We start from the raw sequence: 14,751 nt of genomic DNA, 5'->3' as shown, positions 1-14,751 counted from the left end.
TGCCAGAAGCCTTGACCTCGCTGCTCCGAGCGAGTAGAAAACCATCCATCTGCAACCGCCCACATCTTCGGACCAAGAGTAATTGCACACGGAAAGTTTATTCCAGCAGCTAAGAATTATGACAGTTTGCAAGATGAATAAGAATGCCGAGTTCACCTGCTTGTGTACTATAATTGTCCCTTGTCACCAGCTCTTGGCCTTATGTGAGGATATCCTATTTGTCTTCATTATGCAATAAAATCAACTGAACACAGAGTGCGTGATTCAAAAGTAATGGAACGAGAATAGCATGCTATTATTATTAAAAGAAAATAACGTGCCAATACTGTAGAATCGTTTTGTTTTAGTTCTGTCTGTTTCTCCCTCCCTCTATCATTCTCTGCAGGCACTTCCAGCTGTCAATCAACCTATTACCTGGTCCCTTCCCCACCAATTGTTCTTTCCCTGCCCATTCGTCGGTCTTGCTCCTCTGACTCCACCTCTTTGGTTAACCAGAAAGACTTTGGTTTACCCATTATCACACATTTGAAAAGGGTAAATAGTATGGTAAATGGTGCATTTACCGGTATATTGCACCTTTATCCAAGGTGCTTTACGATGATTGTGCATTACAATGACTCATTCACAGTTCACACACATTCATACACCGATGGAGGAGGAAACCAATGCAAGGCACCAACCTGCTCAGCAGGTTGTCTTCAGTGTTGTCTTCAGTGTTCAGTGTCAAGGACACTTCTACACTAACTCTGGGGGGAGCCCGGGATCGAACAGGAAACCTTGCGGTTCCCACATGGCCACTCTGTCTCCTGAGCCACTGCCGCCCCTGTACTATACAATAAGTACTAGATACAGTAGGTCTACTAGGCTACTATAAGTTGAGCTACTTTCTAATCACTTTAGTTAAAAAGGGGAAGTTTTCCCCCTTTTTCATGTAAGAAACCAACATCAAGGGGAAGATTCTGTTTAAATCATACAATGTAACATTATTCTAACTGAAAACAAATAAAAGACTGGAGAATGTGCCTCGCCCCCAGACCAGATTGAATGGCCGTGATCAAGCTCTCGATTCTGGTACAATAAAATGCTGTATTTTCTACCATGAGTTTATGAGGCTAGGAGGACGAGGCGTCTTGGAAGACACTGGCTTGTTCTCATTAAACCCACAACCTAGAGGCAGAAGCAACGTGTTGCTGCAGTAACAGATTAGTTGATTTACACAGAACTCCTCCGTTTCAGTATGCTTGCTGCTGGTAGCTGTGCCATTGGCTTTTAGCGCAGATAAACAATGCAAGTGCTGCTGGTGTTTAATATTGCCACGGCACAACACCTGCTGCCACCCACATCCCACTACCACCACCACCACCGTGTCTGTGGTCTCTAAACCACCAACTGGCATGAATAATGTGTCGTCTATATTATGTACTGTATGTTATGTACTCATTTCTGGGTGCACCTGCTGCCTTGTGCATGTGAACATGGAAGACAGAGAAGTAATGTATTGTATGTGTTGTTCCTATATAAGCTTGTGTTTATATACGCTCATCTTCCTGGACCAAGTAGACCCCAGACTCCAGTCCTACAGTGCAAGCAACAATGGTACCTCTCAGAGGGGCATCATTTGGGGTCCCAGGTGATGGCAACTGCCAGCCCCAATAGAGTTCTCAAGTCAAATTTGGTTATTTTATGCATATTATCTTCACCTCTGAAGGTTTCGTTTTTGCAGGTGTTGATTTGGTGGGGATGTCATTATACAGTTAGCCGAACTGTAAGCTTACAACGCCTCACACTGCAGGTGTTGTGAGGTTGGTAGATTGGCTATTTGCACAGTGTTTGCATCTTTCTTAGGTAATATTTGACAATTTGGCCAATTTGGTATTAAAAAGGCCTTAAAAGTAATTATATTGTAACTTTATAAATGTGCAGGTACACTGTAAATTAAGCTGCATGTTGGTTTGTAATAATTTGGTGACCCCCCTGGGGCTCCTGACCCCCAGTTTGGGAACCACTGTGTCTAGATCAGCTACTGCCTTAAGTGGTTACTTTTATTTTTGCCATCCTCTATATCCTCCATCCTCCCCCCTTTTCTTTCTTTTCTCTGAAAGGTGTTCCTAAGCTTGTGCTTATGTTCATCCCCTGGACCTAGAGGAGTCCTGCGGTCTCTTCATAGGCTCCATTCATCACAAGACAACAGGGCAGCCTCTCCTAGTGAATGGAGCATATTCCCTGGGGGTCCCCGTATCCTCACACCACAGGTGGATCTCAGACACTCTAATCTGGTCACACTCCATTAGGCTCGGGTGGGTCTCACTGTGTGTAATCTGGTCACGGCCGCTGAGGTCTGGGTGTAATTTGGGATTATGTCTGTAAAGCTCCTGTGGCGGGGATCAGAGGCGGATAAACGCCTGTGACTTTTTCCCTTTTCCACCGCCGCCGCCTATCCTCCTCCTCCTGAATACCATTCAGGCCCCGCTGTTTACCGCAGGGCCAATAATCTCTGGCAGCCTAACACAGCCTGACACAATCCTGACAGCCATATATACCTGTGATACACGTACAGGTATACCGGTATATATGTTACAGTATGTTCAAGAAACCAGTAAAAGTTGTCAAGGAGCACTCGTTTTGACGTTCACCACACACTAATCACCACCAGATGGCGACGTCAGCCACTGCTCTGCCATTCACCAGAGTGTATATAAGAGAGTTACGTCACGCTTTGAACTCGCCGCAGACCGGAAGTGTTTACTCTTTATTTACTAGCCTAGCCTAGCCTAGCCTAGCCTAGCCTAGCCATTAGCTCCATTGTAGTCACTTGGACAGGGCGTTTAACGTGCGCTTGCCCAGGCCTTACGGCCTGGGCATAAATATAACGATTGCATTCACCACGGCTTCGTAACTCGCGCGGCGCTCCGCCGGCCGCGCGGCCCTGGCCCGCTCTTCGCGGCCACTCGCGCCTGCGGCGCTCGGGGGCGAAGAGCAGGACCAAGGTCCGCTGGCCTTCGCGCCGCTTGGGGCTTCGTGGACCCAGGGGGGCCTCGTAACTCGTTTGGGCTTCGTGGATACAGGGGGGCTTCGGTAGCCGCTCGCAGTGTCGTGGACAATAGAGCGGCGCACCGCCTGGAGTACGTTGTTGTGGCGACCGCTTGCTCCGCCCCGTGCCGCACCACGAGTGCTCCGCGTCTCGAATGTGCTGTTTCTCTAATATACTATGACATATATACTATATCGTTGTTGTCGGGTGGAAACCTTGTATGTCCAAAACCGTTTGTTTTGTATTTATCATTCTAAAAATGAATTAAACTAGTGAAAACAGCCGATCTACAAGCACACAACGCCTCGCATCGCGAGGCGTTGTGTGCTTGTAGATCTGCTGTTTTCACTAGTTTGAATGAAGCAGGGCTTTACTTCAAGAAAAAAACATACAAACAAATACGTACATACATGTGAAACTTGGAGATACAAGGTTTCTGCCCGACAGAGACGATATGTACACTATATAATATATACTGTATATATATATATATATATATATATATATATATGGTGTGATGTTTCATTTCATTCTTATCTCACCCTTTTTTTCATTCCTTAGAGCTTTGTCTCTGTGTGCGTGTGCGTCGCGTCGGTGCGCGTGCATGTGTGTTGTGGGGGTTAGTCGGAGGATTTAAGCTTTAAGGTGTGAGAGAGCATGTTTCATGTTTCTCTCACCCACCGGGCTCTCTCTTCCAGGGTGATATGATTGTTTTTTGTCGCACGGCGGGCTGCCTTGGCATGTCGTCTCCGGAATCCCTTTCTCTGATTTAACACAATATCACAGCCACTCAGGAAAAGGGGCTTGGCGATTCACAGCAGACGATTTAGACCAAATCCCTCTTTAGAGCTCAAGAACCATGCATGCAGCCCCCCGGTCTCTCTCTCTCTCATCAGTATGGGACACTGTAACCTTTACCCCCCGCCCCTCCCCCTCCACCGAGGGACAGCAAGCAACAGTATACTTAACATAAACAATGGAATTGTTTTATTGTTCTTTTCTTTTATCTCTTATGACCTTGTCGGGAGCGACGCTAAGTGATCAAATTCTCAATCTCATCCCATATCGCGAGGCGAACTTGAGCCAATGTCAGCCTGCTCAAACGGCCGGCGTCTCAAGGGCGTCGCGCCCTGTCCCCTCTCTGCGACCGTTCCCCCGCATGTCCTTTTTCCCGGGCTTCATTAAAACTGTTGATTGATAAACAGGGCTTGCCTCTCGGGACGAGCACCACCCAGGAACAAGGTCTATCTATACATCCCCTCTCTCTCTCTCTCTCTCTCTCTCTCTCTCTCTCTCTCTCTCTCTCTCCCGATCACTGGCTGCCACTCCCCACCGGCCATGATAATTAGCCAATTAATGGGATCCGGCATGTGCGTGTGTTATCTCCTTCTCCCCCTGCCCCCTCCTCCTCACCCTGCAGAGAGGCGCGAAGAAGACACACGCACACGTGTGAAACGTCTAGGAACACAAAACACGTACCAGAGGCTGGACTCTTAATGATCCATTCCAAACACAATGCAAGCATTATAGCCCTGAGGGCGCGGAGCCCAGACACAAGGACTTTCTTACTGTGTTTTTTTTTTTTTTCTGTGTGTGTGAAAATATATGAACTGGAGATGCAGTAGAACTACATTTTGTTTGTTTGTTAGGGATGGAACAGCAGAATCCTTTGTTTTGGGGCTATGGTGGCGCAATCGGTAGCGATGTCACCTTACAGCTAGAAGGTCCCGGGTTCGATTCCCGCCTGACACGCTGCGGGTGTGTTCTTTCCTCCGTGTTATCAGTGGCCATACCTGTTGGGGTTGGCAAAAGAGCCTTTCTTTTTTTTTCTTTTTACAAATTTTTCAGCTGGTGCCAATTATCTAATGTAATCCTGGGCACTACACTCCCTCTGCCAACCTGGGGAGACAACGGACTGACCTCATTCTCCCGAAAGAGCCTTTCTGTGTGGAGTTTGCATGTTCTCCCTGTGTCCCCTAGCACAGGTACCCTCACTAAAAACATGATCTCTATACTGCCTCCCACTGACTGGTCAGCTGGGACACCTGATGGGGGGGAAAGGAACTGGTTGGAATAACGTGTTCTTTCCACTCGCTATGTCCTATCGAGATAACTCCCCCCTGTCAGGTGATAATAAGTGGCCTGCTCACTCCACATGCATTGAAGGAAGCATGAGCTCATTTCGAGGTTCTCCCTGTTTGTTTGCTTTTTGGGTTATCTTCCCTGATGCATATTTTTGGTTTCTTTTTAACAGCAAATATTTTTTGCAGTTAACACAGGGAGAGTATGTCAGTACGACAGTACGTGTGCTGTGCATCAATTAAGAAAAGAGGGAGAAAATTAAAAAATGAAATCCTTATCTGAGCTGTCAGTCACTGAGGAAGCGATTCAAAGCATGTTTGCTTGACTGTAGAAACAGCGATGCTCTTTCAGTAGACTCCATCTCTAGAGGTCACCGTCCACCCTATAAGCCATCAATGTCATAAATATGCATTGAAGGACAGTATGTATAGTGCAGAGGGGTCACACTGCAAAGGAACTGCCCAGTCTGCCACTTCCCAAAGGGCAAACCCCTCAACAAAACCAGCCAGGTCAGACACTTAAAGTACAAAATGCCTTTAATGTAATCCTTGGCTGCTGCAACTCTTTGAGTGGCCGTTCTTCTCTCATCCGCACCACCTCTGGGGTCAGGGTGAGGATGGCGTTTTAATCTGATTGGTTGCTGTTCTGCTGAGTCATTGGCTAGCCGCTGCACCGAGGTCAGGGATTGGTTAAGCTGTGTCCTTGTTTAACTAATCGTTCGTGTCCCTGCTGACTGAGGTGGTTTTTGGATTGAATTTGCACCACGTGTGTTATACTCTAGTCCAGGGGTCTTCAACGTTTTCAGGCCAAGGACCCCTTTGTTGAGACAGAGATGAAGCAGGGACCCCCACAACCTCTTCATAGATTCTGTATAGTTTCATCGTTTGACAGCACAATCATCAGTGTATTTTGGATTCATGTCAATTTGTGTTTTCAGATATTTAACCACTTGAACTGTTAATACTTCTCCCCTCTACACCAAACCTCTTTGCCCGAAAATAGCCGATCTACAAGCTCACAACGCGCGTTGTGAGTTTGTAGATCAGCTATTTTCGGCTAAAGTTCTCAGAATCTGCATGGTTAAGAATCTGGCTAAATAGAGATTTCCTTTTTTTCTTTCTATCACACAAAGATTTGGAGGACCCCCTGTAGTAACACAGACTTCAACACGGACCCCCTGTTGAAGACCCTTGCTCTAGTCCACTGGTTCCCAAACACAATAACAATTTGTGGGTCGCGGACACATTTTTATGGGTTCCTTATTTTTTTATTCCCTACATTTTGTTTTTAATTATTATTTGTTTTAAAACAAATTACATAAATAAGAAAACAAATGTTTAAGAAGTAGTGAAAATAGATCACAACGTGGCGCTTTGGTGATGCGTTGTGTGCTGGTAGATCTGTTATTTTCACCAGGCAAACATCTGATTTCTTTTTTGGGCCACGAGCTAAAAGGTTTGGGAACCACTGCTATAGTTGCCTGGCGTTGCCAGCCTCTATCACACACTTCCTAGGGGGTGTTGTTGTGTTCGGTCTGGTTTTAACCAGGCAACTGCTATAGTGCACTGTCCATCCAATAGGCTATAGCACCCAATGCACAGTATCATGCAAGGATCTTCAACAGAGGGCCCGCGACCCCTAGGGGGTCCTCAGAGTTACTACAGGGGGTCTCCAAATCTTTGTGTGTTTTTATTCTGAGGGGAACATTTGTCTTCAAAAATAGCAGATTCCACGTGTTTTGGGGAGTGTAATGTTAGACCTCAACAGCATCAATACTGGCTTTAGTGTTTGGTTTTTGAGAGGCTTGAAGCAGTCTGCATGCAAAGACACAGCTGCGTTTCATCATTCTAAAACATTCTCATCAGAGTATTTTATTGTAATATGTACCGTTTTGCTTGCGCTTGCATTATATTCATCTATCCATCTCCAAGAAGCAGTGTTCATTTTGTCATCTAAAACTATGACGAAAAATGTCTGTTGACTACCTTTATTTAGTCAACTAAAACTAGACTAAAGCTTAAATCTTTCAGATGTCTAAAACTAAATTACATTTCATTCAAAAGACCATGACTAAACAAAATAAAGTGCTGTCAAAACTAATACTGCCAAGAAGATGGATGGATGTCCCGTTTTGCTTGCTCCGTCCACTTTTAGTCCTTCCAACAAGAGTGAATGTGGCACACATGGGTCCAGAATGCATTTATGATGTATGCACATGCATAGGCATCAAAGATTCATGTGCACCTTGTAGTCTAGTGTTTTGCCTATAAGCATGCACTTAGGAATTATAAATTGGGTGGAAATGAATTTTGTTATGCCAGAGTCTTTACACTTTTAAAAGAAGGCGAAGCACACAAACACGTGCTACACATACATGCCTGTACAGACATGCACATGCATGTCACGGTCACCATGCCCTATATGCGCCACACACACACACACACACACACACACACACACACACACACACACACACACACACACACACACACACACACACACACACACACACAAACACACACACACACAAGCTGGCTGTTTCACGTTGAGCATTGACAGTTTTTTTTACACTTTATTCTTCGTTCCCTTTCTTTGATGTACCTTGCTCTTTACTGTACTCTGTTCTTTTTTATTCGTTCCATACTTCTCTGTAACTTTGTAAATATCCTTATACTGTTGTGCTGCCTCTGGGCGACTGATTTTCCCCCTTGGGATAATAAAGGTATCAATCTATCCATCTACACACACACACACACACACACACACACACACACACACACACACACGCGCACACACACACACACACAAACACACAGTGCTACGCTTGTTTAGCTCTGTTAAAGTTATCTTAAAACTTCAAAAGGAACCTTTTTTTCTTTGTTGTGGTTTGCTTTTTACTCTCAAAGACTACCGTTCCTCTTGCTTTGCCAACAATATTGCTGTTTTTGTATTTTATACTTCTAAAATACGAATACACCGTATATTCTTTTGTTCTAACAGCTTTCTATAGTAGGCCCTTTCAAGTGCTCTGCTAATTTCACTCTTTGTTCCGCAGCGTTTGATCCAAGCTGTTGACGTGAACCCCTGGCGAATAAAGAGACAGCGAAGGTGACAGTTGTGAATACTTGTTTTTTAATTTTCTTTAAACTTGTGCATCAACTTCAAAGGGTAAACTGTGTGCACTCCATTTTTGTTTTCACAACATTGTTCAAAATTAGTTAAGTATTCTTTATATATATTTTTTTAATTTACATCTTTATTTTTTTTTATTGTATTTTTTTGTCCTTTTTTAAAACCATTTACACACAATTTCTCAGCACTGGATTCTAGCAGTCTATCAGTAATCAGGGGTGTAAGAATGATAAGCATCACTGGCAGTCCTCTTCCCATCCTGTTGTGTGTGTGTATACGCTATAATAGTTATATTTGCTCTAATCAATGGTATCGTTTACCTCTCTTTCTCCTGGAGTAAAAATAGCTTTCTTTAAATATGATTCCTTTACATGATAAAAATAGTTCTTTTTTTGTTCTGCTTCTGCGTCTGCTTCTTCATCATCTTCTTCTTCTTCTTCTTTTCCAAAACACATAATGTCACTGAAGCTATTATACCACAATGTGCCGCCTCTCTCTACCTTGGGGGAGGGGGTTCCCCCTGTGGGTTGGGTTAGTGTGAGTCTGGTCCTCATGTGGCCCGTGGAGGAAGGTGTGTCTGGGATAGCCTCCCATGAACCACCACAAGCACCACATCAGCCCACTGGGGATGCGTTGTTGTGTTGGTCTATTACTCTGGGATGAAAAAGCACATGGGTTCCAGAGGCTAGTCTGGGGTTCCTCAGAGGCGTCATTTGGGTTTTGGACAATTGCCAGCACCCATGGGCTTTTTTTGATTTAACCTAAAGATGCAGGTATTTTAATCATAATATTTCCTCCACCCCAACTTTTTTCTTTCCGCAAACAATACATTCATGAATCACAAGTCCTACTTCATCATACAAGAGTGTTGCACAAAAGTGGTGAAAATAGCCGATCTACAAGCACACAACGCCTCGCGGAAGCACACAACACCTCTCGGTGCGAGGCGTTGTGCGCTAGTAGATCGGCTATTTTCACTATTTTAAATCATTTTTAAAATAATAACAAAAAAGGTATGTTTTGGACATTCAAGGTTTCCCAACATGACGATATTTTTTTAAATTGATCATAAAGTGGTCACTTTGTTGCCACTCCCATTTTTTACATTTTATTATTAAATGACACCTCTGGGATAGCATCCTGAGCCAATACGCTTCCACAATCTGGCCTGACATCAGCCCATTGGGGGATGTGATCCTGAACTATACCACAAAACACACTACCTGGCCTGAGATCCCTCTGCCATGAATGACACCCCACGGTGGTGTGTATTTTTCTGTGTCTGTGTCTGTGTGTGTGTGTGTGTGTGTGTGTGTGTGAGTGTGTGTTTGTCTGTGTTGATAAAAATTATTACAAAATTTTGATTCTCTTCGTACAAAAACACTTTTTCATAGAAATTGCATTTGCACACAAGTAAATGTGAGGAGTTTTGAAACTAAATAAGGAGCCACACAGGAGTACAAAACAGAAATCGGAGAGAACAAGAGAAACTAGGTGCTCAGGAGGTACCAGCAAAGTTAAAAACGTGTGGCGGGTGCTACCAGGATCAGTGGGATAAAACTTGAAAAAAGAGAAGGCGGATCCGAGCACTCAAAAAATAAAAAGGAGGGGAACGGACGTAAAAGCAGTGTACTTTATTTCAAGACATAATAAAAGCCGACATGTTTCGACCCTCTCGGGGTCTTCATCAGGGCATATATGAGGCAAACAGACAAACACAAGTCAATATATACAGAGGGCTGCTGAGTAGCAGAGACCTAGTCAATCAGCACTGAGGACACACACTCAGAATTGCACATGTGTGTGTGTGAGCAGCACAAAAGGTAATTACATAGGAGGGACAATGAATAGAGCAATCAATCAATTAGCCAAAAAGACTAAATAAAGAGAACGAAAAAAATAACAAAATGCCAATAACAAAGAAGCAAACTTAAAGCAAAGAAAAGTATAATTGCAAAAAAGTTTAAAGAAAACACATAAAGTCTATATCCTCATTTAGACCTGGAGGGCACAATGCGTCTAGGGAGTGGATCCAAAATGTTTCTCTCTGGTTTAATTTTCTGAGCCGATCTCCGCCTCTGGTTAGCGGTTTTATCTGCTCAAGACCAATGATGCGCAGTAAACCATCATTACTGTTGTGCATTTCTTTAAAATGTCTTGCTATTGGATATACCATGTTGTTTGTGCGAATAGCATACTTATGCTCAGCTAGACGGTCCCTAAGGCGACGTTTGGTTCTTCCCACATAGAACACACCAGGGCAGGTGCATGTTAACCTGTAGATGACATGAGTAGTGCTACAGTTAATGAAGTCATTAATCTTATACGTTTTATTAGTCTTAAAGTCCATAAAAGTTTTTGTTTGTTCAACGTTGGAACAATGTGGACAATGCATACATTTATAACAACCTATTGGTCTTTTAAGCCAAGAATCGCTTTTGGGGGGAGGTAAAAAGTTATTGACTAATTTGTCCCTTAAAGTCGGAGCCCTTTTAAAAGAAACCATTGGAGGTCCAGGGAAGACCTGTCTAAGGGTAGGGTCACTGTTAATGATGCCCCAGTTGTTTTTGATGATGCGGCTGATATGGTTGGCAGCAGTGCTATATTGTGTAACAAAATAAGGACGGGATTGAGAGGAATTGGTAGGCCTACGTTTCTTTTTTATTAATAAGTCGTTACGATTAATATCATGCGCCTTGTTGCGGGCACGTACGACCACATCCTGTTTATATCCTCTGCTTACAAAGCGACCAGCCATATCAGTAGCCTGTGTGTTAAAGTCATCTTCCTCATCACATAAGCGGCGTAGCCGCTGAAATTGACCAAAAGGAATATTATTTATTAAATAAGAAGGGTGAAATGAGTCAGCTCTGAGCAGCGTGTTGCGAGAAGTCTTTTTTCTAAAAATAGTAGTATGGAGATTTCCCAGTAAATCTTTGGATATAGTGAGGTCTAGAAAGTTAATAGCAGTTTGAGAATATTCAATAGTGAGTTTGATATTACGATTCAAAGTATTTAGATATTTATGGAATTCAAGCAACTGCGTCTCAGAGCCGTTAAAAATGAGCAAAAGATCATCAATGTAGCGACCATACCAGGTTATGCAAGAGAAAAAGGGGTTAACAGTGTTTAAAACAAAACGTTTCTCCCAATAGCCCAGGTATAAGCATGCATAGTTTGGAGAGAAACATGACCCCATAGGAACGCCAATACACTGTTTATAAATAGCGTCAGTAAACATGAATACATTGTTGTGAATGATCCAATCAGTAAGCTCAACAATAAAGTCAGTGGGTGGCAAAGCATCTCTATCTGAAAGGAAAAACCTCATGGCCTCCAAACCATCATTATGGTCAATGTTAGAAGGGTGTCCTTTAACCTCGGTGCCAGCAGTGATGATGAGAGGGCATCTAATGTATCCACCGACAATGGCCATTTTTTAGAGCACGACTGGCCTCCTCTACACTCGACAAACAGCTCCACAACAACAGCAGCAACAAACAGAGGACGCGTCGGGGCCGACGGAGGCGGTGCGCTATCACAGCGCCGCCACCAGGGACACCAACTGAGGGACCTCCCGAGGAAGTCCTATCGGTAGTGAACCTGTCCAATATCAACCTCAATAATGAACAATTGAGAGTATTGTCCAAAGGTATGTCTTTCGCCCCTACCCACGGTACCTCTTTATTTAACACCAGAATTGATCTGTTCCGCTTCTATCGGAGCCTGCATTTAAAGACGTGGTATCATCACCAGGCTGGACACACTCACAACAATCCTCCCCCTACCACTATAAGCTCTGACTCTACTCATGAGATTCAGTCTGATATTACAGAGGCTCCTGGCGCTGCCTTCAGACCCAAATCTCGCTTTGCCCCTATTGTTTCCAATCCCTCCCTCCTAGCGTTTACCAAGAAAGTTGATTTTGAGATCGAAAAACTTTTCTCTGATCACCCTGGCTCGGGTTTTACACCCAGGCCCAACCTGACACACAGTGAACGTTTGGCACTTGATGAACTATCAAAGAATGACTCTATTATTATTCGCCCGGCCGACAAAGGCGGAGCCACGGTGATCTTGTCTAAAGAGCAATATATTTCTGAGGCGGAGCGACAACTTGATTCTAAACATTATGTGAAATTGTCTACTAATCCTTTACCTGCTATGCAAACTGAGTTCCATGAACTCCTAGTCAAGGCTAGGGAGGCTCAATGGATCTCTGATAATGAATTTAAGTTTTTAGGTGTTGAATTCCCTATGCTCGCCTCGTTTTATTTACTCCCGAAAATACATAAAGAACCTTTTGATAATCCTCCAGGCCGCCCTATTATCTCTGGAATTGGCACTCTTACTGAACCAGCCTCCAAATTTATTGATAGCTTTATTAAGCCTTATGTTCAACAACTCCCCTCTTTTATAGAGGACACCACTGATGTTTTAAATAAGCTTTCTACTCTTACTAATTTACAGAATAATTTTTTGGTTACCATGGATGTAGAATCCCTTTACACTAACATTGACCATAATGATGGTTTGGAGGCCATGAGGTTTTTCCTTTCAGATAGAGATGCTTTGCCACCCACTGACTTTATTGTTGAGCTTACTGATTGGATCATTCACAACAATGTATTCATGTTTACTGACGCTATTTATAAACAGTGTATTGGCGTTCCTATGGGGTCATGTTTCTCTCCAAACTATGCATGCTTATACCTGGGCTATTGGGAGAAACGTTTTGTTTTAAACACTGTTAACCCCTTTTTCTCTTGCATAACCTGGTATGGTCGCTACATTGATGATCTTTTGCTCATTTTTAACGGCTCTGAGACGCAGTTGCTTGAATTCCATAAATATCTAAATACTTTGAATCGTAATATCAAACTCACTATTGAATATTCTCAAACTGCTATTAACTTTCTAGACCTCACTATATCCAAAGATTTACTGGGAAATCTCCATACTACTATTTTTAGAAAAAAGACTTCTCGCAACACGCTGCTCAGAGCTGACTCATTTCACCCTTCTTATTTAATAAATAATATTCCTTTTGGTCAATTTCAGCGGCTACGCCGCTTATGTGATGAGGAAGATGACTTTAACACACAGGCTACTGATATGGCTGGTCGCTTTGTAAGCAGAGGATATAAACAGGATGTGGTCGTACGTGCCCGCAACAAGGCGCATGATATTAATCGTAACGACTTATTAATAAAAAAGAAACGTAGGCCTACCAATTCCTCTCAATCCCGTCCTTATTTTGTTACACAATATAGCACTGCTGCCAACCATATCAGCCGCATCATCAAAAACAACTGGGGCATCATTAACAGTGACCCTACCCTTAGACAGGTCTTCCCTGGACCTCCAATGGTTTCTTTTAAAAGGGCTCCGACTTTAAGGGACAAATTAGTCAATAACTTTTTACCTCCCCCCAAAAGCGATTCTTGGCTTAAAAGACCAATAGGTTGTTATAAATGTATGCATTGTCCACATTGTTCCAACGTTGAACAAACAAAAACTTTTATGGACTTTAAGACTAATAAAACGTATAAGATTAATGACTTCATTAACTGTAGCACTACTCATGTCATCTACAGGTTAACATGCACCTGCCCTGGTGTGTTCTATGTGGGAAGAACCAAACGTCGCCTTAGGGACCGTCTAGCTGAGCATAAGTATGCTATTCGCACAAACAACATGGTATATCCAATAGCAAGACATTTTAAAGAAATGCACAACAGTAATGATGGTTTACTGCGCATCATTGGTCTTGAGCAGATAAAACCGCTAACCAGAGGCGGAGATCGGCTCAGAAAATTAAACCAGAGAGAAACATTTTGGATCCACTCCCTAGACGCATTGTGCCCTCCAGGTCTAAATGAGGATATAGACTTTATGTGTTTTCTTTAAACTTTTTTGCAATTATACTTTTCTTTGCTTTAAGTTTGCTTCTTTGTTATTGGCATTTTGTTATTTTTTTCGTTCTCTTTATTTAGTCTTTTTGGCTAATTGATTGATTGCTCTATTCATTGTCCCTCCTATGTAATTACCTTTTGTGCTGCTCACACACACACATGTGCAATTCTGAGTGTGTGTCCTCAGTGCTGATTGACTAGGTCTCTGCTACTCAGCAGCCCTCTGTATATATTGACTTGTGTTTGTCTGTTTGCCTCATATATGCCCTGATGAAGACCCCGAGAGGGTCGAAACATGTCGGCTTTTATTATGTCTTGAAATAAAGTACACTGCTTTTACGTCCGTTCCCCTCCTTTTTATTTTTTGAGTGCTCGGATCCGCCTTCTCTTTTTTCACAGAAATCGGAGACTCGACACATTGAGCAAAATCAAATAAAAAAAAAAAACGAAATGAAAGTAAAATTAACTGGGTAAACCCCCTCTGAACATAACAAGTGAGGCGCATTCCACTGCTGTTGTGAAAATCCAGTCCTTGAAAAAATATAAATAAAGGAATTCATAAATAAAACAATAAATATTTGAATAAATAGA

The 14,751-nt window shown here is 43.0% G+C and overlaps 1 protein-coding gene across 1 annotated transcript in view; it reads left to right on the top strand.

Annotated features, from left to right (window-relative positions):
• Positions 1-11,814, top strand: part of LOC308297297 (C-reactive protein-like) — a gene marked incomplete at both ends in the record, with an annotated part of 56,222 nt that extends 44,408 nt beyond the window's left edge. The window contains one exon of the mRNA XM_080740710.1: positions 11,689-11,814. Coding sequence (XP_080596836.1) covers positions 11,689-11,814 — 126 coding nt within the window. The remainder of the gene's footprint in view (positions 1-11,688) is intronic.
• Between the last annotated feature and the right edge of the window lie 2,937 nt (positions 11,815-14,751).

Source organism: Nannobrachium achirus (assembly GCF_963921795.1).
Source record: "Nannobrachium achirus genome assembly, chromosome: 2".
NCBI lineage: Eukaryota > Metazoa > Chordata > Actinopteri > Myctophiformes > Myctophidae > Nannobrachium > Nannobrachium achirus.
The sequence above is the reverse complement of the archived record's forward strand: the minus strand, read 5'-3'. Positions and strand labels throughout refer to the sequence as shown.